This window comes from Onychostruthus taczanowskii, unplaced genomic scaffold, assembly GCF_017590055.1.
Source record: "Onychostruthus taczanowskii isolate IOZ18803 unplaced genomic scaffold, ASM1759005v1 scaffold45, whole genome shotgun sequence".
NCBI classification, from domain to species: domain Eukaryota; kingdom Metazoa; phylum Chordata; class Aves; order Passeriformes; family Passeridae; genus Onychostruthus; species Onychostruthus taczanowskii.
This window is the reverse complement of record NW_024502014.1, coordinates 5,380,281-5,406,301: the sequence shown is the minus strand read 5'-3', so window position 1 is coordinate 5,406,301 and position 26,021 is coordinate 5,380,281. Positions and strand designations below refer to the sequence as shown.

Here is a 26,021-nt window from a genome sequence, read left to right as displayed (position 1 = left end):
ACTTTAACTGATTTTTTTTCTTTCTTTGTTAGACATTTATAGCTAATAAAATATTGTTAAGGGTCTCTTTAGTAAAGAGAAATATACAAGTTCAGAACTATTATAATAGGTATTTATTGTAGCAACTAATTTCAGGAAGGATAAATGTAAACATATCAGAAAATATGTTAATGTAGCCATTAGAGGGGCATGGTGGGGGGGATCCAAAATAGATGCAATAAAATACAAATAAAAACATTGGAGACCTGAGTGGCTGTTATTGTCTACAAAACTCCAGGGGTGACAGCAGGGCAAGGGAGTACCCAACCAGTTGAAAAGGTGAGTATTTTTGGTACATTTTCTAATACCATATTTTCATAGTTGTTTTTAAATCTTAAGCATAGAGGCTTCAGCCTTAGAAGGCTGCAGAATGATTTGGAAAGCATAGTTCCTGTTACGTAGTGCAGTTGGAAGATAGGCTCTGGATATTTAACAAGCTGTAAGGAAGCTATTTACTGAAACTCACTAAGCATTTTATGTTTCATCAGTTCTCTGGATGTAACCCACATTTACTAGGTATTTCTGCCAGGTTTCTTGGAAAAGAGGTGATTTTGCTCAATTTTGTTGCAATTCAGGTCTGTTCCAGCTAAAGCAGTGTAACATAATTAGCAGGAGGGCTGAGAATGCCAATGAGCAATCTGGCCTGTTCAGCACTGCATCCTCTTCCCTCCCCTTCTTGCCAAAGCTGCATAAGGGCTGTAAACAATGGGAGAATCAAAAAAGGGAGACTTTTCAAGAGTCATTTCTGTATCAGAATGGGTTGATTGATACCCACTGATAAATTTCTTTACCAAAATGTTTGATAAGTTATTGATTGAGTGCAGCTCCAGTGGGATATGTGCCTGTGCCTCTGAACTCCCAGGGGCTGACAGGCACAGGAACATCCTGTGGGTGACCTGAAACAGGGCAGATTTAGGGCCAGAAGGTTTTGGGCTGTCCCTTCCTGGTGCAGACCACCATGGAGCTTTGAGGGGAGGTGGTTCCTGCTGAACTGTTTGATGTCTCTCCAGGGATGTTATAAGTAAAATAGGCTAAAACTTCTGTCAGAAACTTCTTTCATTTTTATTTGAAGTCTGGATAAACTTCTGAAATATCTCTTTGAAAGTATCTCTCGTGTAGTTATTCCTCCATGAGCTTAGCAGTGGATTATCTGAGGTTTTCCAGGACTGGCAGGTGACAGGTCTGGTTGAGGGCAGCATGTTGCTGATGGGGGGGTGTGTGTTTTGCAGTAATTTTCCTAATGTCTTCATAAATAGATGAGATTTGGGACTTTCCCCAGAATTTTTCCCAGTGCTACTAAGGGATACCTGTTTTTAAACAATTTTTCCTTTTCCTTCTATCGGTTTTATTTTCAACCAGTAACTTTTCCTTATACCATGGGCTGATCAGACCTTTCTGGTGTGCTTTTTTTCCATAACTGACGTTTTGTCTTTTTAAATAGTTTTACAGCATTTACAAAAAGATGTAGACAAAATGGATTGCTTCCACAGGAGGCATGATGCCCTCTGTACTATTGACTGGCAGAGATTTCTAGACAGGATTTTTTCTGAAATGCTGCAGCAGTGAGTGAGGCTGTGACTGTCAGGCGTCACCTGCAGCAGCCTGAGCTCGGGGCACTGTGCAGGTCAGTACCCACCCTGTCTTTGTGGTCCTGCTGGAACCAGGTGAGCTAATCTGGTGGAGAGAAAGAATTCCATTTGAGAAATGCCTGCCGTGAAAGCAAAGATTTGCTGTCCTCAGCCTCTGGCTTGAGGATTTGTAACTAGTAAGTGGTGCTGGTCTGTAGCAGCCCCAATTCAGTGGGAAATGGAAAACCTGATTGATTAAAAAAAAAAGGAGAAAAAAAAAAAAAAAGGAAAAGAGAAAGACAGGTGTCAGAATAATGTAATTTTTTTCCATTAGTCTAAATATTCCAGTTAAAACTAAATAAGGTTCTGAATTGCCTTGTGATGTCTGACAGTTTAACTGGCCACAGGATGCACTCCTGGTGCCAGGATGCTGCCCCTTCACCCCTTCTCCATCCCCCTCTGTGCTGGGGGGCACTGGCTGCCCCTCTCCTTTGCTGGCAGCAGCTGAACCGTGGTCCTGGCCCCTGTGTGCCACAGGAAACACCTGGTCAGTCACCTGAACTGCTGGGCCATTCCCTGGCCGTCCCACTCCAGGGGTTTGTCCCCAGCTGAAGGCAGGAGGTGCCAGGGGTGCCAGGCTGTTCCTGAGGGCTCCATGGAGAGTGTGCTGGATGGGCCAGAGCCCAGGAACCTCCCACCTGTTTATGCCAGGAGTGGTTTCTTTTATTTTATTTTTTTCCTCTTTTCTAGCTTTAGCTAGAAAAAGTTTGGATGGGTTTTTAGGCCCCAAAGCGATTTGGGACAGTTGAAAGCAGCACTCCAACAATTCCAAGCATTTGAATTATAATTATTTCCATCTGTTCATCTTTGTTTATTTACTTTTTCAAGAAAGCTCCAGTAGTACTCAGAACAGCTTTATTGTGATAGAAATTTCTAGCCCATTGTGGTTGGAAGAATCCTGTGCTGATTCAGGGCAGCAAAGCCTTAGGAAGCCTCTTTAGGAGCACATGCTGACACCATTTCACATCTTGTTCCCCTCCTAGGGCTGAGACTGCAGCCAGCCTCTGGCTTCCTTCGCATTGCTGTTTCAGTAAGACCTCTCTAAAGAATTGTTTGGTTCCTTCTCTTCCACGCTGCCTTCTGCCTGTGTGAGTCTGGCTATTCCCAGAGCCGGAGCATTGGCAGTGCCATGGGAGTATTTGGTGTGCCATGGAGAGCTGGGTGTGCCATGGAGAGCACTGGCAGTGCCATGGGGAGTGCTGGCAGTGCCATGGGGAGTGCTGACAGTGCCATGGGGAGTGCTGGCAGTGCCATGGGGGCACTGGGAATACCATAAGGAGCACTGGCAGTGCCATGGGGAGCGCTGGCAGTGCCATGGGAGCCCTGGAGGGCAGGGCAGGGCAGAGCCACCCTTCCCATGCAGGGCTTGCACGATCCCCACCAGGCAAATGGAGCCTTTCCTTCCCACAGCCCCTGAACTGAGCTCCCTCCTCCTAAACACGGGCTTTATACAGTGAAGGACACTGTGGTAACCTTCAGCAGAAGCTGCAGAAAATGACACCCAGCATCCACCAGTCCACAGTCCTGCTTTAGTTTTCTTCCCAGCTCCCCTTAACAAACAATTAATAACCTTTTGCTCTTTTTAAAAACTTTTTTTGATTTTGCTGCCAAGACCTTTCTCATAGATTTCCGAGATAAATAGCTTTAAAGATTGATGCATCTCAAATGCTTGCATCATCTTCACGTCTGGTATCTTACTCCTAATTTATAAATCATTTTTAAAATCGGAAGCACGTGTTAGCTGCAGCAAAAGACTTTCTGTATTAACTGAGTTAACAGAAGTCTTGTCAAATTTTTTTCTAAAGTATATTGAAACTTTAATCCTCTTCATTATCCCTCCTCTCCATCTGTTTTATTCTGGAGTTTGTACCTCCAGCTGTTGCAGGAGTTTTTGGGTGTGAGCAGGCATCACTTCTGGAGGTGTTTGCAGAGGTGGGGCTGGAGCAGCCTGGCTCCCCTGCAGCTGCACAGGTCACCCCCTTAGCCATGGGGTCCCCAGCCAGCGTGGGGTGCTGGGGACATCAACCAACAAGTGTCACAGAGCCCCTTGTCTGCAGCTCCCACTCTGGGGGAATGCTCCTGCAGCACTGAGGGAATCAGTGACTCAGAGTGTGTGAGGTTGGATCATTTACTTGATTTTATTTTATTCTCTCGGCTAATGAGCTGAAATGTTGGTTTTGGTAGTTTCAAAGCAAAAAATCTCTACTGGTGTTTCTCTGCTGGTCCATGTGATAGCCTTAAAAGGCAGCTGTGTGGATACCTTGGGGCACAGTCTGAGTGTGTTCATTCCCTGAAACTGCAGTGTAAGAAAACTCAGCTGACAGAAGGTGTGAAGGATGGCAGTAGACATTTATACTATTTAAATATAATTTAAGTAATATTTAAAATGTAATTGAATTTTTTTCTGCTGGAGCTGACTTGGTTTTTTCTTTTCAGTCACTAGACCAAAAAAACCCCACAACCTTAGAGGAAAATTGTGGGAAATGTTTGTAGCTTCTCAATGACTCAGTTACGACAGCAGTTGCGTGCATGGCTGGGTGACTGCAGGATGACTGGGTGAGCAGCAGCCACATTTGTTTTCCTGTGAATTTGGGAATCTCCCACAAGAGCAAAGACCCATGGTTCTGACCTGATTCCCTCACACTTTGGATCAAGAAAAAAGCAATACCTTTCATTACTGTAAAGAATTATCTTCCCAGTCCTACTTTATTTATTTTGAAAAGATTTTGACTGTCTATTTCACAATAGCAGAGCAAAATAAAAAAGTCTTTATCTCTTCTGAATCCATCCTTTGTAGTTTTCCTGCTGCAGGGGAGAGCCCCTGACCTCCCTGGAGGTCGTGTTCCTGCTGGGCAGTGACCCAGTCGTGTTTTCCTCTCGGTCCTGGAGCCAGTGACGTGTCCAGCGACAGAATGAAGGGTGCAAGTCAGAAATGTCCACTTCTCACACCCAGGTATCGTCACACCAACCTCAACAAAATGTGTTGGTTTGGGGTTCTTATCCCTCTTTTATTTGCCTGCAATGTTCTTTTTCATAGATGTAAGGATTTCTTTATTTTACCTGTTCTGGAGGCTAATATCAAGTTCAGCTGAAATAAGATCTGACACAAACCTGCCTGAGGGTAAGAACAGTCTGGCTGCTGCAGTAGAGGCTGGACATTCATTGCTCTGTTGGCTTCCTGCAGCAGCCTTGGCATTGATTTCCCTGTGCCCCGTTCCCTTGCTGCCAAGAGTGAAGATGAAGTGCCAGCAGTCAGGGCCTGGGACACGCAGCCCTGGAGCGTGGAGCTTGCTGAGTGCCTGCAGCCCTTGCTCACACTCACATCTACAGCACTGATTTCCCCGCTGAGGATTTGGTGTTGCAGAAGCAGCAGCATTTCACAAGTGCTGTGATTGCATCCTAGGAGGAGAGCAGGGTCAAAGATAACAGTTTGTTTCAGTCAGGGCAAAATAATGGGGTGAGATGAGGCTGGCTGGAATTTTTCTGCCTCGCTGGCCTTGTCCGTGCTGAGGAGCAGCAGTGCTGGCCAGCCTCTGCAGCAGGGCTGTCCCCAGCCCTGGCATGCTGATCCCAAAAGCTTTGTTCAGGATGGACAGTTCTGTGCCCCTGACTGATCTCTGCCCAAATCGTCTGTGTTCTGAACAAACTGGGAAAGCAGCAGCTGGGGAGGGTAGGGGCTGTGCCGTGGCCTTCCAGGGGGGAGGAGGGACCCAGCTGTGGATGTAAGCAGAGAGAGAGAGAGCTTGTTAGCACTCGAGGGAGAAACGGGTGGAGGCAGGGGAACCCATGTCATGTCTCCTTTTTAAAGTTTAATTGCTCCTGCCGCTCCTAGCAAGTTGTAATTCAAAATTCACAACTCAGATCCCCAAATGATGAAAGTAATGGATTTAGGATTTTATTTTTCGGGTTTCCTGGTTATCTGAGGCATGCAAAAGCCATGGGCTAAACTTAATTTGACTGCTTGCAAGAGTAAGAAGCTTTTTTCTCTTGCCCTGTTTTCTTACAGCTGCCTTGGATCCTTCTGGCGTGCTTTGAAAGCCCAGGGCAGAAGATTATTAGCTGATGTTAATGGGGAGTCAGAAGTGTGAATGGTGTCTTGGCAACAGCTCAGCTGTGTGAGTGAGCATCTCTGCTGCAAGGTATCTGATTCAATGGGGGCAGCTGATAGCACTGTCCTGCTTAGGAGTGCCTGTAAGTCACACAGAGTGAGTTCTGAACACTCCCAGGCCTGGACAAATTTCCAGTGTTGAAAATCCTGCTACAGAGGAGGTTGCTGCTTGCTCGGTTTCCCTTGCCCTGTATCTGCCTGCTGGGAAGGAAGCCTCCACCTTTCGTCTTCAGAAAGCAGCATGGAGTTTGTGTAGATGTGAGGGATCCTCGTTTTGTTTTTACTTACCTTTAGTCCATATTCATTTCCCCCACTTTATTGTTATAACAATAGAAATCCAGTATGTTTTGTCTGTGATTTATTCTAACAAACTCATGTGGTTTTGCCGCTTGTTTTTAAAACTGGATTAGAACCTCTGCTAAGTTTAGTCCACCAGAAGTGGCCCCAGAAATCCGCATTACCCGTGTGTAATTGGCTACATAACAATCCCTTATTAATTGAAAGGATGGCATCTAGAATCGGGGCCGTGTCCCCTGCCCCGTGGCCTCTTGCCGCGGTGCCATGGCAATCTCCTCTCCCCAGCATCGCTCGTAGCCATGGCAACTGGGGCTGCGGGGATGTGCCGCTCCCTCCTGCTGGAGCCGCTGCTCCCGGGGTGCTGCTGTACTCTATGGCCTGCCACGTGCATTGTGCATTTTTCCATGTGATAATGAACCCACGTGGCTGTAACTTGACCAGTTCTGAAATGAAGAGTTGTGTAAAATAAGAGAAATTAAATGAAAATGCAAATAAATTAGGGGGCAAAGCCTAGGATCACTTTGCTCATAAGGCTTCTAATATCTTTAATTTAGCAAAATGGCTGCTTTCCTGAGCTAAATTGCAGCAAGGCACGGGGCAATTTATTGGAAGTGTCTGAGTACTGGGTGCCCAAATTAATGTCTGTGTTTAATTTTCTTTTCTTTCCTTTTTGAGTTTCATTAGACCCTGAAATGAGTGATGGGAGCAGGATAAAAAAACACAAGCCAAACACCAAAACACCTAAAAAGGCAAATTTGTGTTTTAGTGATGATCTAAACTTCCCTACACTGAGATTTCTTATGAGACAGGATCTATCACAACTCCCACTCGTAGGAAACCTGTTGTGGTTTGTTGAATACCAAACAGAGTCCACATGAGTTGTGTTTGAGGGGGAGCTAATGGCAGAGATGTACCAGGGACCAGCAAACATTGAGCTGTGAGACCTGGAGGTAGCTGCAAAGGGGCAGATTTGTGCTGTTCTGGGGCACAGAGGTGACCAACCCTCGTTGCTATTGACATCAGTGAGATGTTATGAGGCAATTTACAGAGCTGAGGTGGTGGGAATCTTTTCTAGAAAAGGATGTATGTATTAAACCCAAAGGGAAGAGTGTGATTCACCTTACAGAAAAACAAACCAACCCAGCAACTTCAGGGGGGAATGATCTGTGTGGGTTTGCTGTGTCCTGTGGAACTGAGCAGCTCCCAGCTGTGCCTGTGCTGGTTCACTGCCTGTAATAAAAGAGATTCTTCTTTCCTTAAAATGAACTGTAGTGGGGGGTTGTGATTTTCCTGCCAGGAACGTTTGGGATCCTGAAATGTCTCTCAGCTCAGCCCTGCCTTCTGAGAGGGCTGCAGGAGCCCGTGGGGCTGCAGCAGAGGCAGGGCAGAGGGAGGGGTGGTGGTATCCTCAGGGATTCCTGACCTGTGCCTGTCTGAGTGGCTCTGCAGCTGCCTTTCATCCTTCTCATGACTGGAAGAGATAAATTTTGTTCTATTCACTCCAGAACAAGTTGGTTCTGCCCTTGTCATCTCAAACTTGCACCCTGGCACAGCTCATCACTGTCAATCAATCTTGTGCTGTTTACATTTTAGTTATGTTCTGTAGTAATCTTCAGATCCTGATATTAAAAAAACCCCAACTTTAAAATAGACCAAAACATTGGATTTTATTTTGTTTTTCTTGTTAGTTCTTGGGTTTAGAGAAAAATAATGACATATTTTGACTTGTTGGTTGGTTCAACAGCAAATCATAAAGCTTAATTGTCAAAACTCCTTAATCCCAAAGAACTGGCTTTTAAAAAGTTTTTGGTGAGTTTTTTTATTGTTCTTTTTTTGCTTATGTTGCTAGCTAATCCTAATGCTGTTAATCTGCATTCATTCTTTCATTTAAATCTGTTATTTACAAATGGAAATGAATTCAGATTAATATTTCCTTGGTCTGTGCTCCAATCCTAATAGGATATAGCAGGCAATGAGGACCTGAGCAGGGAACCTTCCAGAATAGATACACCCCTCTCTGCTTTCAAATGAGCAACTATTTAAAATAAAAATATCTGACTAAAGCATGGGTGAACTTTCAGGAAAAGGAGGAGGGTTAGGAGCTGGAAGCATTCCTGGAATGTGCCTTGCACCAGCCCCAGTGCTGGTGCTGTGGGGAGCAAGGTGCTGAGCTGCACCCCCAGGGAAATCTGGCAGAGAGAGTTCATTTCTGGGGAGAAGGGAGGAACAGGTTTGGGCAGCTCTTTCTTGAAAGGAGGTTTTGGGAAAGCACTTGGAACCCTGCAGAGCTGTCCCAGCCCAGAGTGCTTCCCAAACTTATGGGGTGTGATTGCTGTTTCACGGCTCAGAAAAATGGGAGGTATTTAGCTCCAGAAAAACACAGTCCTGCCCCAGCACAAACACAGCAATTTGGTTTGATATGACACATTGTGTTTACAGCCAGTAATATCAGAGGAAAGACACAGAAGGTACAGACAAGTACAAGGATGTGTACTGAGTGCACATGAGTATTTTTCATAGTATTTTAGTGTTATTTAAGATATTTTTCCTATCTCACTTCCCACCCTACAAGATAGTAGATTGATTTTAGAGGGCTTTTAAGGAGATGCTTTGGCAGCCTGTTTTTTGAAGGACTGATTGTGAAAACGAGATAACTTGGGAGAAATCAAAGGTGAGGGACAAGTGCCATAGAGGGAGAAGGTGGTGGGATGTTTAACTCAGGAGGTGACCAGCCCAGAAAGGAAGGCAAGGACCACATGAGTCCCAGTATGCAAAGCAATGACTTCCAGTTTGCATTTTCAGTTCAGAGTGGGAGGATTTTGTGTATGAGAGTAGGCTGTGTCCTCTTGCCTTTGAACTCCTCAGAGCACGAAGCTGAGCCCGGGGTGACACGGGACCCAGCCACATCCTGCAGGGTGCCTGGAGGGAGCAAACCCCTCCTGGGCTTTGGCTGAGCTGGATTGAATGGCTGGGCAGGATGGAGGTCAAAACCATACAGAGAGAGGGCTGGGGATATGCATAGGTCATGTGGGAGAGAGGTTTTGGGGCAGGGAAAGGGAGCAGGCAGTTGGAAAACTCACTGAGTTGATGCTTTGTGTGATCCCCTGCCATGGTGGGAGGAGTTGGGGCATGCTGGGCTGGGTGAGTGGGCAGCTGTTCAGAAAACCAGCACAAACGTTCCACAGCCCATGTGGATGTGAAAATGGGCAGCAGCACGTTAAACACTCATCATTCTTTCAGGAGCCTTGCTGAAGAAAGCAGCTAATGGACTCCTTGCAAGGGGAGCACAGCCCCTGCTGGGCTGAGCCTTTCTGTCTGCCAGGGCACTGTTCCCCTTCCCCAGCTGGGTGATTTATGTCAGCAATCACCACACATCAGAACTACATTGCAAATAATGCCGCAGTTATGCTGCTTTCAGGACCTCCTTTAACACTTCAGTTTAAGAATTGACTGGTACTCAGGGATGCTGGAGCATGAAAATGATCATGAAAGAGTCAGAAATACGCAAAATTCTTTAGTTATGTTATTCAAAGAAACATTTATTCATTCTATGTGCTTAGATGTAATTTTTTATTCATTTCCCATCTGCAACAGGGATGAGTTTTTTTCTTCAAACACACTGCATTTCCAGAGTTTGCTGGGAAAACACAAGGTCTCCTGTATCTGTGCAGAACTCCCCACTTCCTGTCACTTCCTAGTTTCAAGTGAAATACCAACCTCGTATGAAAAGACCACACAAGACCACATGTTGTTTACTTAGGGCTGATTATTCACATGTCACAAGCAGCCAAGAGAGGAAGAGAGAGTTTTCCCCTAAGTTCTAGAAGCACAGTTCCATCAAAACAATGGTTATCTTTGCTTTAACAAAATTTTTTCATGTCTGCCCACTGAGATATAAAAGACTGCATTTCAAATATACATCCCCTCTGGTTTTTAAGTTTATTTTATCATTTGCAAGTAAACCACCCCTGCTTAGAGTAGGCATTTTTTAATTGCTAAATTTCTTTTCTGTGGTATAATTTTTTAATAATCCATTTGGGAATTTAGTTTGGATTCCTTTGATCAGCCTTGTTGCACTGCTGATGTGTGCTCTCTCCTGTTTCTGTTCCCACATGGCACAGGGGCAGTTTTCCGTGGGTGGTGTGGGCACAGACCCATCATGGAATGTGGCAGTGATTCCCAGGGGCTGCACACTTTTGTTCAGTGTGATGCCAGTGCAGTCCCCTGGCTGTACCTGATCTGCAGGGGGGGCACTCACAGCAATGGCGAGGGAGATGTCAGGAGGGCTTCTCCTTGGGCTTTCCCAGGTCTCTTCCAAATGTCTTTCATGCAGGAGGTATGGGAGGGTTCAGGGGGCTGTTACATTGGCCAAGGTCCTGGTAGTGGAGGATTAGATTATTCAGGCTCTATCACTTGTCCACACAAGGCTGGATTAGGAGTGCTTGTGTTAACTGAAGAAAATACAATTTTCCTAACAGCTAAGGAAGAAATGCTGTCCTGTTAGAGCTGGCTTGATCCTGCACTGCCTACAACACATTGTGCATTTAGGGACCCTTTCCCTGCACACTCTGGATATCAGGACTAATACCAAAACACTGAAACACAGGAACAAACCTCAGCCTCAGGTTCAGAAATCACAGCTTGCTGCTTTCCCTCCTCTGCCTGGCAGAACCCCTCCCTTTGGAGAGGATGCATGTGCTGTTGCTGCCTCTTGTGTATACTTTCTGTCCTCTTTGCTGCACACCTGGGGTTCATCCTCTTGTTGCTCTTTACACCCCAGATTGCTATTTTGCTCCTTTTGTTGTGTTTCCAAGGCAGACTTTTGGAACAAGAATACAAATAGCTGTTCTGAGTATTTTAAAAAGTGAATGCTCTAAAAAGTGAATACAGTCAACAGATGCCAAGATGTAATAGATCAAACTGAAGTGCTATCTTACTTGCTTCAGCTTGAAAGGGGACTGCTGTTGAGAACAGCAGTGATGTAAACTAAGCTGTATTTGAAATCCCATGAAGATTCCGGTCAACAGGGTTGAGAGCTGAAATTAATGGATGTTTGCTGTAACAGCTACAGTTAAATGAGGAGGTGTCACAACCAAAACTCAGAGGGAGTGCTGCAAATGCACATGATGCAGAGTGCCTGGTGTTGTAGAAGAGTGAATATGAGAGGGAGAGGGCTCAACATCTGGTGCTCATGTGAAAATGAAAACCTCACAAGCGCCGAAGGTCACAGTGACCTGGGATGTTATCCTGACATGGCTGTGAAATGAGGATGGGCTGCTTCTTTCTTTGTGAACTCTTTTTGCAGGATTGGAAGAACTAACAATGAAAAAAAGTGTGGGTTGTTCCTCTAAGGCCTTGCAAGTGCTTTGGCTTTGGCTGGGCTGGATGTGTGCTATGTGATAGCACTTTCTGTTCCTTTCATCTCTGCCCTGCACCTATTTCTGGGAGAGGAGAGTGAATCTCCCCCTGCATGTATTTTCTGTCCTTGGGAGGATGGAAGATCACTGTGATACTCAGGTTGTAGTCTTTACTTTATAGTGTGAGTTCCTAAAAGGGCAGAATTGTTTCTGTAGTAAATGCCATGATGATTTCCCTCTCTGTTTCCAGTCTCTTTTGAATGTTGTGTTTTCAAGAGCAGTGTCAGAACTTGATATGAAGTACCCTTTAATGGCAGGTATTTTAATCTTAGGGCATAAAAATAGACACAGACCATGCTGGAAGCCAGACCTGCCTTGTATTAGCAGTTGTATTCCTAGCACTCACTAAAATCCTGCTGGATTCAGGGGGAGCTCTGGGCATGTCTGAGGCAGAACTTGCATTGTTAAATGCTGACGTCTTTACCATTCCTTGATGTATGAAAATTAAACCCACAATGCCGTGGTTTAGTAGGACTAAGCAAGAGCTGTCTCCTTGATTTCAGAGTCTGTGGTTTCCCTCATGATTAAATGTTTGTCTGTTTGTTTTTCTTCTCAAACTCTCTGAAGTGTGTTCAGCTTTGAGAATGGTTACACCTCTGAACCCGGGCAAGTGAAGTCGCTGCATCTGTGAACCTTGCCCTGTTCATTTCATGGGAGAGCATCCTGCTCCCCTGTTCTCCTTGGCTTCCAAATACTATTTTTTCTAAAAAGCTCAAAGCAGAATGACCATGCCATGCTGGGCTTCTCCACAGCCCCCAGAACTGAGGAGGAAGAGATTACCTGGGGTGAGAATGAGCTTGCCTGAGTGGCGACAGGTGATGCTCGACTGTGAGCTGCTCTGAGCCCATGCTAACAAAATGTGTCCTGGCACAGGGAATGCATGCTTTCCTCTTATCTCTGGTTGTGTTTAACTGGACAGCTAGATGTTTATCAATGCCTCCATAAGCTTTCTACCTTACGCTGGGCAAGCAGCTCTGAGCTTTTCCAATGATCTTTAATTTATGATCTGTAGTCAGGTGAGGGTTCAAGTTGAGCACTTGAATATTTTCAGTGGTTTCATCCCTTTTATTTCTTATGCTTAGCAATTACTGGCATTGCTGAATTTCTCTTGTCAGAGAAAGTCTTAAAATTTACAAAAAAAAAAAAAAATCTGAGATCTTCACACTGCTAACAGAGGAATTTTTCAAAAGCCGCATAAATATTGATACATATCTCCTTATTTAAATTTTTTTTGTTAAAAAGCCTTCACTAAACCAAAGTGCTAATTCTGAGCAGTTTAGAGATAGAAGCTGTTCAGGGAGAATGAATGGACCTAAATAAGGACCTTTCCATAGTTGGGAGAGCAAGAACTCTCTCTTTGCTGAACAGAAAGAATTGTGTGTTTGGATTTGCCAGAATTGTGTGTTTGAATTTCTCCTAAGCACTGCTAATAGCGTTTAAATGCTCTTGAATTTTTTTTTGTTTTGGTGGCAGCCAGGATTTAGTATTTTTCTTGCTGTTTTGGATCCAAATAGAAGCAAATATTGTTGAACACAGTTGAGCCATACAGGGCTGAATCTACTGTTTGACTCAAAAAGCAATGTAATCTTTCAGTTCATTTTGTTTTTAAAGGTAGTGCATCCAACAGATAATTATATTTGGCAGAAGAAAAAGTAAAGGAAAAATTTAAAAAAATATTTTCAAATCAAGCATCACTACATTCACTGTGTCACATCAAAAGAAAAGGGCAGGGTAATGTGAAGTGTAGGTTTCAGTTTATTGCATGGCAATCTATGTTGATAGAATAACTTTGTAACCTGTCCTAGATACAGGAAACATAATTGAGGCTGTGATGACTTTGAACTCAGATTCTCATATTAACCACTGAAAAGTTTGTAATTTTTGAATGTAATTTCTGGTTATTGCTATCATGAGAGTTACCTGTTTGCACTCTGTTTCCAGTCACTCCTAGCTTTCTGAAATTCAGCTTAGAGGTTGAAGAGGAATGCTTCTTCAGAATTCCAAGACTCTCACAAAACATGCCTTACAGCAAATCTAAATTTAGTCTGAACTGTTATTACAGATATCATTGAGGTTTTATGTTGCTTGTCTTCTCTCAGAATCTGAAACCAATTTGCCTTTACAGATCTTTGTTGTGTACTTGCAGAGCAATTGCACACTGCAGATGTGGCTTCTGGGAAATCTCTTGCCACTGCTAGAGCTGAGTGCAGATGGTCACCTTGGCTGTGAGATCCTGCTAAACCCTGTATTTGCTTCTATTAATTAAATTTTGGGTTTTTTTTCTGCCCTGTGTGCAGAGAAGGCCTGAGAAATTTCAAGTTTCATGAATATGGATCTGCTATGAAGGTTAAATAAAATTCAAAAATTAAAGCAAACTGAACTCTGAAGCTGGAGAGAAGGCTGATGCATGCTTCTTCTGGAGTTATATTTGCATGTTTTCTTTAGTGAAGGGTGTAAGTAACAAGGCAGAGCTGTAACATTTTACTAAGTTTTTTATAGTTAATAGCAGATCAGACCATTACTCCCATTTGGCATCCAGATGGCAACACAGTATATTATGGATGACACCGAGGAAATTGCCATCTTCCTCTAGAAATTGCTCACGTCAAGTTTATGAAGAATGTCATCTATTTCTGCAGTATGAAAAATAAGGGAGAGTGATGGAAAATGACACTGGACCTGGAGCCATGTGCCAGCCCAGCAGGTCAGTGCCAGCCCAGCCCTTGTGCCTGTGGTCGTTGCCTCTCTGGGTGGTGATCTGCCACTGTGTTACCATGCTGTGCCTCCCAGCACAAGACATTTGTAGGTGTTATTAGATTAATTTCACTTAAGTGCCTGAAATGATGAGGCATAGAAGCGCTAACAGCACATAGTAAAGGTCATGAATTTCATCCTGTTCTCACACTTAACAGTGAGGAGGCATGTGGCTTGTGCTGCTTCTGCCCCTCACTGCCTGCTCTGGGGGGGAGTGGATTTCTGCTTTTGAACTAGCTTTTCTTGCAACACACTCACAGGCTTCACTGGGCTGCACAGAACTTGAAAGGAGCAGGTGCTGATGTTTGTTTTAGGAGAGGCAGTGCCAGGAACTGTAGGGGGCTTTGGCTCAGGTGCTCAGTGAGGTGTGTGTGATTTTCACCAGGACTGAAAATCACTGTGTACATCTCAGTGTGGCACATCCTTAAATGCAAGACCAAATCAGGACCATAAACATCTATTTTATCATGTCTTCCTTTATGGTGTCAAAAGCAGCTCCAACTTTACTTTAATTGAAGTAATATGTGTGAGTGAAATATATTGATCATCTGTTTGATCGCCACTGGTTGGTTGTCTTTTGCCAAATGTAGTGTCTGGAAGGTCTAAATCAAAAATAATACTTGCATGGCAAAACTCTCCCTTCCTTTTTCCCTAGCAGTAAATTATCAAACACTGCTTCCATTAAATATACATGTGCAGGAAGAAAAAACCCCAACTACTCTGTGCTTCCTGTTTCTCTTTTCTTCTTTTTTTTTTTTTCAGATGATAACTCTGAAAAATCACATACTTGGGTACTCTTTAGAGTGGTACTGCCAGCAAACACTCATCAAACAGGATCAGCTTCCCCCAGGAGCTGGCCCTTTAACAGTTGTTTGGTGTCTTTAGTTTTATTAACTCACTAACTGGGGCAAGAAAGATAAATGCAGCATCAGAGCATGGATTATGCCCCTAATGAAGGGTTAGGCATATATTTTCCATGGCAGCCTGCAGAGTCATCTGGGTCTCTAAGGAGGTTTCATGTTGTCTTCATAATAGATTCTGTCTTTGTTCAGTTTTCTGACTGTCCTCAAATTTTTATTTGGAGAAAGGGCTCACATTATATGATCCCTTAAGCCATGTTGTGAATTCCTGCCCCGTGGGATGCCTCAAGCCTCAACGTTTGCGTCCTTCGGTGACGGAGGTTGCTGCCACAAAAGGCTCTCTAGGAGACAGGGACCTTGAGAAAAAAAATCTGGCATCAACAACTATGTTGTGACCTTTTCATTGTTGGAGTGCCTGGCTGTTGCTCTGCTTTATTGGCCTGAATGTTTTCCAAAGGGGGAATATGGAAGGTGGTAGCAACAGCACAAGGATTATTCTTAAACATTATAGCATTGTTTGGGATGGGTGCAGAGAAGATAAAGAGGAACATGTGAGAGGCAATTGCTGAAAGCATAATGTGTAAGTGAAATTTTGGGGAAAATTCTCTGAAGTTTGGGGAAAAGAATTGATCTGAAAGGAAGAAAGAAAGAGACATCAAAAAAGAAGTAGCTAGTAAGCTTAACTTTAAAAATAAGTTATTTCAAATTAGGCAAGCTTTTTGCTGTGATCAATGGCTTTACAATATAATTTGCAGCAAATATAATTTCTAAACACAAAACTAAAACTCCAATTTTTAATTTTGTAGGTCTTGTGCTTAGACAAAAATATAGTTTCTACAGAGTACAGCTTGAGAAAGCTGACTGATGGCATCAGTAAACAAGTGACATATGTTTTTCAGGTGGTTATTCCCCAGTGCCTTTCTATCCCTCCTTTTCACATCTATGGAAGGCTCATGAATTCCTTGCAGGCCTTTTTAAGATAAAACTGTTTTTAAGAACCATGGGCTAACAGATGGAGAAGGGCTGTCATCAGCTAGCCAAAGTAAACATAGTTGCAAAGAGTTTTTGTCAATAATTCTGCAGAATTATGCAATCCAGTCATCTTTCAGTTAAACTTTTGGGGAATTGCATAAATCTATGGATGTACCTGAGCAATGCTTGTGTGTTCCAGTTGGGTGCTCCAGTTCTTCTTGGTAATTTTGTACAGAGTTTCACCTACATGAAGAACACGAGAGTTTGGAGCAAATAAAAGAGTCTGTTTGCACATGCAGGTGCCCATAGAAGAGCTGGTCTACCCCTGCTCTGCTGGCTCACTGCTGGGAGCCCTGGGGTGTCTGTGCCTCTGGGTGTCCTTTGTGTCCACGTGAATGGTGACACTGATGACAGGCTTCAGTTGGTCTTGTTCCCAGGATCAAGCAACTTCCAAGAGGGTTTCATTGGCAGAGAGAAAGGATTTCTCCTTGAACTGAACCAATTTTCATTGACCCAACAATGCAAGGCGCTTTCTCACGAGTCTGTGAAAGTCCTGCATGAGAAGGTGTTGCTAAAATCTGACACGTTGTCTTTGATTTTTCAACGCCCAAATTTCCAGAGCTGAATGGGGAGGGCAGATATCACATGGAGCTGAGAAAGTTGTGAAGTAAATATTCCCTAAAATTAGCTAGAAAATCCAGAGACTTGCTCTGGGTTCTGCTTTAGCCTACAGTTGATGTGCTCTTGCTGCCTGCTTGGTAATTTGTCGGGAACAGGGAAGAAGAATTCAGACTTGGCAAGCTGGTGCTGCAGACAGATTTTGTCAGATGAAACCCCAGTAGACGTTAGCCCAACATCAACAGCTCCTGAGCGATCACATGGGAATGCACAGGGAGATAAAACCAACATCCTAAAGGGAGGATCCTCTATTTTAAGGTGCAGAGAGGGCAATCTGGCTAATGTAATTTTTTCCTTTCTTTCTGTAGTTGTTCAGAGAAGTGATGGAAAATGCTGGTTCCAAACGCAGATGCAATCCTGTCTTTTCTCAAATCCTCAACTACATCTAAAGTTGCTTAACTTCTCTCTCTTGCCTTTTCTTACATGTGAAGAGAAGTTAATCCTATCTGCCTTTACCTCAGAGGGATTGTAAGGGCAGAGTTAGGAAAAGAATTTGCTGTCTATGCAAAGAATCCACAAGTGACTGCAGGGAAAAAAACCCCAGACCTACCGTTGGGAAACTCCAGCACCAGTCCACTGCTTTCTGGAAGTGGAGTGTTCTGTTACATAAACATCCTTGAAGCTTTGCAGAAGGGGTGACATTCACATGTGGGCCCTGACTAATTGGGCTTTGTGTGTGAAGAACAGGGATGGGGAGGATAAGGAAATGAAATCCCTAAGGTGCAAGCTGGGCCTCCTTCTTCCCATGGCCTGGACTGTTGCTTACGTGTTGGAAGGGGGTCTCAGAGCCTCCTGTACCACTGAGCTGATGACTGGGAACTCTGTGGGCCCTGCAACCCAGGCTGCACCCCCGCTCCCCAGTGGGCTGCGAGGTGTCCTGCTCTGCCCAGCAGCCTGCAGCAGTCACTCAGAGAGCTTCCCTCTGCCCAGGAACTGCTAACATCCCTTTGTGCTTCAGTCATCATTAACTCAGTGGCCCTGGCCTCTATTTAGGCGTAATGTCCTGCCCACAGCATTAACTCTTAGCTGCTTCTGTGGAGGCAAAAGCAGCTGCAAAATTCAGGAGCTCCAAATTGCTCCCTGGAGGAGTCTGCAGCCTTCCACTGATGATGTGGAGAACCTAGATCCCACAGCTGCTGCTTTGATGCCCAAAGTTAGGCAGCACCAGCACCCATCCATCCAAAACTCACTGGAGACTCAGGGCCAGGTTCTCCCCAGCCCCTCACCTTGTGGCAAAGTGGAGCTGCAGCGTGAGTTGAAAGTCACCACTTTGTTCTGCACACACTTTCTAAAGCTTTGTCACTAGTCCTGACCAAAGAAAATAACCTGTTTCCTCCTCTGTCTCTCTAGAGAAGACTCTGTATAGCAGACATGTAAATAACTTGGTAGTATCTAATATAAAATGCACATGTATATTTTTCTATATGTTATGACAAACACAGAATAACAATCTGCAGGTTTTCCATTCTGTGTAGCAGCTCTCAGGGTAAGAGGTCAGATTTAGCAACTGGGATGTTAAAGGAGCAGATTCACAAGCTGAAAGAGCCAGTATGGAACTGGTTAGGAAAGAGTAAAATCTGGATTCCCAACTCTTTTTCTTTTCACAGCTGTTAAGAGTTCAGTGGGTTGAACTGCAATCCTTCAAGTTCATCTGTTGACTCCAACACAAAACTATTATAAACTGTGCCTCTAAAACACGTGATGAAACATTTCTTGAGAGCTATTTATTCCAACTGCAGCAGAGGAAAGTTTTCAGAACACCCAGCATTTGGTGGAGGAAAGGTCTCTTGAGCTTTGCAAAAGGAGGAATTACTTGCATACCACCGTAAGTTGCTTTTTGATTATTTTTTTTTTTCCTGCATCACTGAATAAATAATAGTTCTAACTTTCCCCCACCATGGAAACATGATCAAGTATCACAAAACTATAAGTGCCTAGCAGAGAATTTCTATATAGTTTTCTTTTTTTAATCATATGGGTTGGGGTTTTATAATTCAAGATATTATGTGTTTTCTTTCCTTTAATGTTTTCTGTATCTGAATAAGAGTTCATTCACCTACAGTACTAATGCAGAGGTATAATAGACTGAGAGCTTGAATCAGGTGTGGGGTTTGCAAGCTTACAGTTACAAGGAACAAGGAAGAGTTTGGGGTAACTTTTTTCCAGGTGTTTCTTTTACACCTTTGCTCTGAAGTTTGATCTTACATATCCATTTACATTCTCCTCTAGGCTTTAGCTCTGGTAAAACTCTTTCCATGCTGAAGATGGACCATGCAAATGTGACCCAAGCTATGCTTGATGCTGAATCCCCTAGCAGCACAGAGAAGAACAACAGCAACGAGTATTTTTACATTCTGATTGTCATGTCTTTCTACGGGATCTTCCTGATAGGAATAATGCTTGGCTACATGAAATCCAAAAGAAAAGAGAAGTCATCCAACTTGCTTCTGCTCTACAAAGACGAGGAGAGAGAGTGGGGGGAAGCTGTGAAGCCTCTACCAACCGTAGCAGGGCTGAAATCCGTGCAGATGCCCACGATGCTGAACATGCTGCAGGAGAGCATGGTGCCATCCCTGTCCTGTGCCATCTGCTCCATGGAAGGCAGCAGCGTGAGCTCTGAGTCCTCCTCCCCAGACGTGCACTTCACCATCCAGGAGGAAGTGCTGGATACTGAGCTGGGGGAAGTGTCAGAAACGCCCCTCAACGAGAGCAGCGAGGGTTCTGTGGAAAACCTCCAGAAGAACTCCTAGCACTTGCAGGGCTCCCCTGATCAGCTGCCAAAGCGTGAGTGGAGCTCCCACTAAGAACTTGTGGCTCTACTTTTCTGCTCTCCAATGAACTCTGAACAGGTATCTGTGCTCCTGGGCCCAAGGTGTTCCTGAGAGCTGGCAGGACAAGGAAGCAGTGGTACCCAACTTCAAAGTGTAACTTGCACATAATTGGGTTGCTTAATTTTAATTTTTCTATTATTATTTCTTACTATGAAAGCTGAGAACGTGGTGAATATATACGTATTTTCTAATGAGGTAATTATTACTGGCATGTCTCTGCATATTTCAGAATTCTGTAAATATCTGGGAAATGTTTGGGGAAGTTACCCTCATGCAAGTGCCGGGTTCTTAAAGATGATGGGTAACGCTCATTCACACAAAGCTGTGATAGACTAGAAATACTCTTACTGTGTTTTTCTTATGACAAACCACAGCCAGCAGCACATTTGCTCAATGAGGCCTCGAAAGCTGAATATTTGTTGATGCTGTACTTGAAGGGAGATTGCAGCATTGGCTGGAGACTGGCTTTAGGTACAGAAAGAACAAAAGACAAGGCAGGAAAAAGAGGCACTGAGTTCCTGTGCAGTTTTAGAGCCTGGCTCCAGAGCCATGACACTTCTCCATGTCTTTGCTGAAGTTATACACTCACTGGCTGGGTCAGGTTCACCACCTTCTGCTGCAGTCCAGCCTGGGACTGAATTACTAACAGGAAAGGTGGTTTCATTTTTCGCTTTTGTATTTTTAAAAGATGTGTACATTTGGTCACTAAAGGCAAAGATCTGTAAGTTAAAGGAGATGTTAAAAGATCTTTGTTACAGGCTGTAAGACGTAGAAAGACTCAAACAGATGCCTTGAAAAATAGGTGGAATTCTGAATGGAATTTAACCTAGCAAGGGTGAATTCCTGGCCCCACTGAAATCATCAGCTGAGTCAGGGACCATCACAAGATTTTGTGCTTCTCTGTTGGAGTTAAATTCTCTGTTTGAGGTCAGTAAAATTGTACCCATTTACATCATTAAAGAATCTAGACTTTCTGCTCTATTTAAGCCAGTGTAGGTAAACATTGTGTTACATCTTTTTTTTTTTAATCAGCTTGCGGGTGACACATGCATTTCTATAAAGCTGTTAGTAACTACTTTTTAAAACCACCACAGACTTCCCCCTCCCCCAGTTTAATGGTACTGTGACATTTTTCAAATGCTCATGAAATTTGTTGCTAAATTATTGCACTTTTACAAGAAGTAAAGATTAATACAAAGAAGAAAATTAATATTTCAAGCATACCTTATATTTTATAATAACTTATTACAGTGTTTTGATTAGTTTTGAAGCATGAGGGCTGAAGAGCCTGAATCTAAAGCATTGCACAGCAAAATATTTGCAAAATGTCTCCACATATTTCCTGCACTAAAATAGCTCCGTGATTTATCCACTGGCATTAGAGCTTGAGAGACAGCTTGAAAAACATGAATGCAGAAGGGCAGAAACGAGCTGAAGCCAGAGTGTGCTGTGCTGCTGGCGCTGGGGAGGCTCAGAGGGTTAATGGGATGCAGGATCAGGGATCTCTGAGCGCAGAAGAACAAAGGCTCCATTGTGCTCCCTCCGAAAGGGCCTGACTGGGGCAGGCTGGAGGCAGCGGGAGTTTTTCCATCGGCTTCACTGAACTTTGGATCAGACCATATAAAGCTTTTTGGTAGATTTACTCTAAAAGGGGCTGTTTTAAGTTTGAAAGGAGCCAAATTAAGTTTGGCACTTTGCCTGGAATCACTTGAATCCTGAAACTTTCCAAATGAGACTGACATGTACAAGTTGTCACATTTTCCATTGCTTTCTCCTTCGTCCTTTACTTTTGGTATAAATGTATTTGTATGTGTAAAAAACTGATGTATATAATTCCTAACATCGAGTTGTATATAATTGTCTCATGTATTTAAAGTTTATTGTTTCTACTGGCACTAATTTTATTTAAATAAAGAAACACATTTCCTGGAAATGTCTCCATGTTTGCTCACTACGTCAAATAGGTTTCCAGTAACGAGACTGGGCACAATTCCTGCAGGATCCTTTTCTTATCCTCTTTTTGAAATGATTCCTTGAGCTTTACCGTTCTGCAGCAGTATGGGCTGGCTGCAGGGCTGGGCCAGGTGCTCCCAATACACCTTTGGTCCCTCTTGGCTGTTGGGCAGCACGCTGAGGTCGTGAGTGTGTGCCAGTAGGACCACAGGGATACCCTTCTGCAAAGACCTGGGCGTGCTGGGGAGGCACTGGGGAGGCTGGCAAAACTGCTATGGAAACTTGTGTTGCTTACTCAGCCTCTGGAGATGTCTGCATTTTGCATTGCAGAGTTAGGTTTGCATTGTAGCAAACTGAGTGGGCTAGGGTTGAGGTTATGGGCAAGTATCTGACACAGATCTCTGATCCCACTGGATTTCCACTGCATGGCCATGGCACACATCTGGCTTTGTCACAAGCTTTGACCCTGGGTCTCAGTGCTGCTCTGTCATTCCCAGTATTACGTAGAGAGGAGGTTTTCAGAATCTGCCTCCCTAAGAAGAGGATAAATGTTTAGAGGCAACTTTGAACTTCCCTAAATCTGTTGAGTTACATGTACAGATTCACCAGCGCTGGGGAGGATCTGCATGCATGGGGTAATTTGAGGTTGTTTCAAAAATCAGATTGTTAAAAAGCTGTATCTGCTCACTTTCCCACAAAACAGGCTCCCTGTTAAATAATTCTGGGGCCTGGTCTCAAGCTCCTGAGGACCTGAAGCTACCCAAGAGCAAGGCCGTGTTTGCCTGCAGCTGTGGCCTCTGCAGGCCAGCCGCGGTGTCCTGGGATAGCGGCTCAGCCCAAACATCTCCACGTTCACCCACCCGGGGTTTCAGGGCTTCCATTGCCACAGCAATGAATCAAGAATGAATTCTGACAGCACTGGTGATAAGGAGGAAAAACAGAACCAAATGGAAATTACAGCTCTGCTGCATGGATCAAAAAGGTAGCTGATTCCAGCAGCTTCTTGTTTTAAATTGAGCTGCTATAAAGGGAATCACTGCCTGCTTTGGGGCCTCTTTACACTGAAAAGAGCTACTAAACACGAAAATGTGGCCACCTTCTTGCAGACTGGGATGGAGCTGGAGTTGTGGGGTTGGAGAAAGCATGTAGATAGTTTTGAATGTATTTGTCTTTGTCTTAAGGCACTTGTCTTCGTCCAAATCAGTATTTTGATGACATTAGGGGAAAAAAAAAAAGTGCAACAATCTATTTTGGCTATAAAAGTTAAATGCATGTGCAAGTGAATGCAATGATGCCTTGAAGACAGCCCAGTGACCCTAGACTGCCAGGTAGCTATTATTCCAAAATAAAAGATGTGCTGCTAATCTTCAAAAGCTACAGACAGAAGGAAAAAAAATTGCTCCCATTAATCTTGTTTCAAATTCCTTTTGACTACTAAGGAGTAAAAGGTAATAATATTGTTTTTTCCAAAATGAATGACATTTCCAGTGTGCTTCAGTAACTGAGTTAAGTTAGATTCAGAGCTAATAGGTCTTGGCTTGAAGGCCATGATAATTGACTGTAATTTGACTAAACTGAGGTGATTTTTTTTTTACAAAAGCATTCTTCTTTAAAAGAACACAGTAATTAGGCTCCCATTTCTTGGCAGTGCTATACCTCATGCATTTGCTGCAGAAGTTAACACACGCCCTCTTTGAGAGAAAAGGAGATGGCCACATGTGGCTTGTGTCCATGGACTGGCTCCAGGACCTACTGTAAATAAAAGTGCCAGCTCTCAAGGTTGCCACACTGGGATCTGCGATGGGACCTGTCCTAAATCCTGCCAGTGCATCGGGTTCAGACACCTGTGAGTTACTCATTCAGGCTGAACCTGCTGGATAAATGAAGGGGAATGCAGAACTGTCTCTTCCCCAGGCACAGGATCTCCCAAGCTCTCCCAGCATGGCTGTGCTCTAGCCCAGGGCAGAGCTAACCAGAGAAGGAGGGTTAATGAGAGAATCCACTTTCCCAGGACCAGAGCACAGGTCACAGATGGGGGCAAGGCCAGGAACCTCATGTGCTACAGCTCACTGCAAAACTGCCCTCCTCAGCTTGGCCCTGTCACAGAGTGCTCCCTGGATCTGGCCCTCTCTCAGACAAGTGCCCACATTCACACCAATAACCAAATTGTTTCTCAAAGAGTTGGGAAGGAAGGAAATGGATAAATTCTACTAGTCATTTCTGTTTCCAGGCCCTCAGTGCATGATGCTGGACAAGAATATGTGTACTGCTTGAGGACAAGGGGCACACAGGTCCCCAGGGAAGACCATGCTTTGATTGCAGCCATTTCAACCAAGAGGTAAAACCATCTGCCTTTAATTTTCATCTAAAAATTTCAGGTGGAAAGGAGTCCCTACCACATCAAAAATGAGCATTCTCAGAGGTGCTCAAAGTGGGTGCAGCACAGAATAGTTGGATGTGCCAGGTGAAATTGTGGCAAAGCTGGACCATGCTGTCCTGTGTTTGTTGATTTACCATGGTCATGTTATAATCTTTTAAGATCTTGTCCTAGTGGGAAGATGATTTCTTCCTGAGTTAACAGTTGGATCTAAGAGGCAAAAAAGTTAGTAAAATTGTTTAGGCTATTGGTTTTCATGCACTGGTCATATTTGCCTCTGTGTATTTGGTTGATTTACTTCTGTATTTTTTCCGTTTTCACACATCTCTGCAGGTCCTACTGTGTACAGCCAAAAATAGCTGCCCCTCCTTAGTGCATTGACACTTCTGTAACCAGCTCAACCAGGCAAGAAAATGGAAAATAATCAAAAACTCCATGAGCACCACTTTTTCAAAGTTTAATTTGATTTGGTTTGGGTAAGGTTCTACTTTCTGTTGGACCAGGTTAGACTGAGGGTTTTGCCACACAAATAAGTGATTCAAAAAGGATAACAAAGGCAATTGGATGATGCATTACAGACTGTGTTCCCAGCTCTGTCCCTCAGTAATCTGTTCAAGTGGCCCATGCTTCTCTTGATTACTGTATGAAGCTACTTATATTGCTGTCTGTGAAAATATGAGATGTTTCTGATAGATATGAAAGGCTTGTGAATTTTAGATGAAAGATATGGTATAAATACAAAACTCATGCCCACTTAGGAACAACAAATTTTTTGGCCCTCCTTATGCAACTGTAGCCACTGGCAACAAATGCCAGTGTCTAGTACTTGGAATTTTCAGCTCATCCCTCTTCAGGAGCTGTGTAACAGGGTTTTTTGCTTTGTTGCGAGCTGGAGAGCAGGGCAGTAGTTCTTGGATATGGGAGAGTAAATTCAGCTCCCCCTTCAGCTCGAGGTTTACTGTGGTGCTCTGGAAAATTACTTGCTTTGGCTAGGATTCCCTTTCATAAACTTTAAAGGAGGGCACACCTTCCCTGCCTAAGGCTGATGTGAAGATTACTACTCTGAGAATTTCAGAGTGGTGAGCTCTGATGGAAAGTGAGAAAAGGCAGAAGAGTTGTTTGTCCTTAGAGGAGGAACCAATTAAAAAATTTCCTCTGGTGTGAACTCCAGCTGTTTAGATGGAACTATCCTGTGATGCCTCCAGGCCCTGCAGCTTACCTATGAATGCTGGACCTGGAGCAGCCTGCTGTGGGGCTGGTCCCCAGCCTAGCCATCCCTGGGACAGCTGTGTCTCATCCCAGCAATAAAAACATCAGCTAAACACTGCAGGTGAGAGGATGTGAGACAGGCAAGCGGTTTTGAATTCCACCCTAGCCAATGCACAAAAGCTCACTCTTTCCTTCTCCTCAGGAGGAAATATAAACTGTGTACCTCTAAAGATGTACATCCTCCTTCTCCTTCCTCAGATCAGGATAAACTGATTGAACAAGGTTTCCTGTAAGAGAAGAGAGGGGAAGAGAAAAACCGATGCTGCTCTTATTTTTTAACAATAGGTATGGAGTGACACAGCTGCTTTGAACATAGGCATACAGGCTGCCTTGTACACAACACAGGAGAGCCCCTGTGGTGCCTCTTTCAATGCTTAACAGTAGACCCATTCCACTGTATTCCTTACAAACACCTGATGCTACAAAAGGACTCATTGCAGCTGCCAGTCCTGTCAGCAGCAGCAGCCAGAGTGTCAGAGATTGCAGGCACTGTGCTGCCCCTGCACTGGCAAACAGGCAGCACTCCTGGCACTGCACAGAGCAGTGCTGGCACTGCTGAAAGCCCAAGCACCACTGGGACATTTCTCCAGATCTGACTTTCCTCACTCATCACTGCATGAGAGCACTGTGGAAATCTGGGGGATGTGCATGGAGAGCATACGGGTTAATTTTCATCAGCTGCACGGGATTTTACTCCAAAGGATGCTGTTGGCTTTGCTTACAGGGGTGAGTGTTATCTAAGAAATGACACTGAGGCCAGTGGGTGATGTGATGGTAGCACCTGCCCCTATTTACTGAGAAACACCTCATTGTGCCTCCACTGGAGGAAACAGCAGCA

General features: G+C 44.1%; 1 protein-coding gene across 1 annotated transcript; it reads left to right on the top strand.

Moving 5' to 3' along the window:
• The first annotated feature begins 18,498 nt into the window (after positions 1-18,498).
• Positions 18,499-21,483, top strand: KCNE4 (potassium voltage-gated channel subfamily E regulatory subunit 4). The gene is made up of 2 exons (XM_041414388.1): positions 18,499-18,578; positions 18,983-21,483. Exon 2 carries the CDS (start codon positions 19,009-19,011, stop codon positions 19,501-19,503), a length of 495 nt encoding a protein of 164 aa, XP_041270322.1. The 5' UTR covers positions 18,499-18,578; positions 18,983-19,008; the 3' UTR covers positions 19,504-21,483.
• Positions 21,484-26,021: the final 4,538 nt, after the last annotated feature.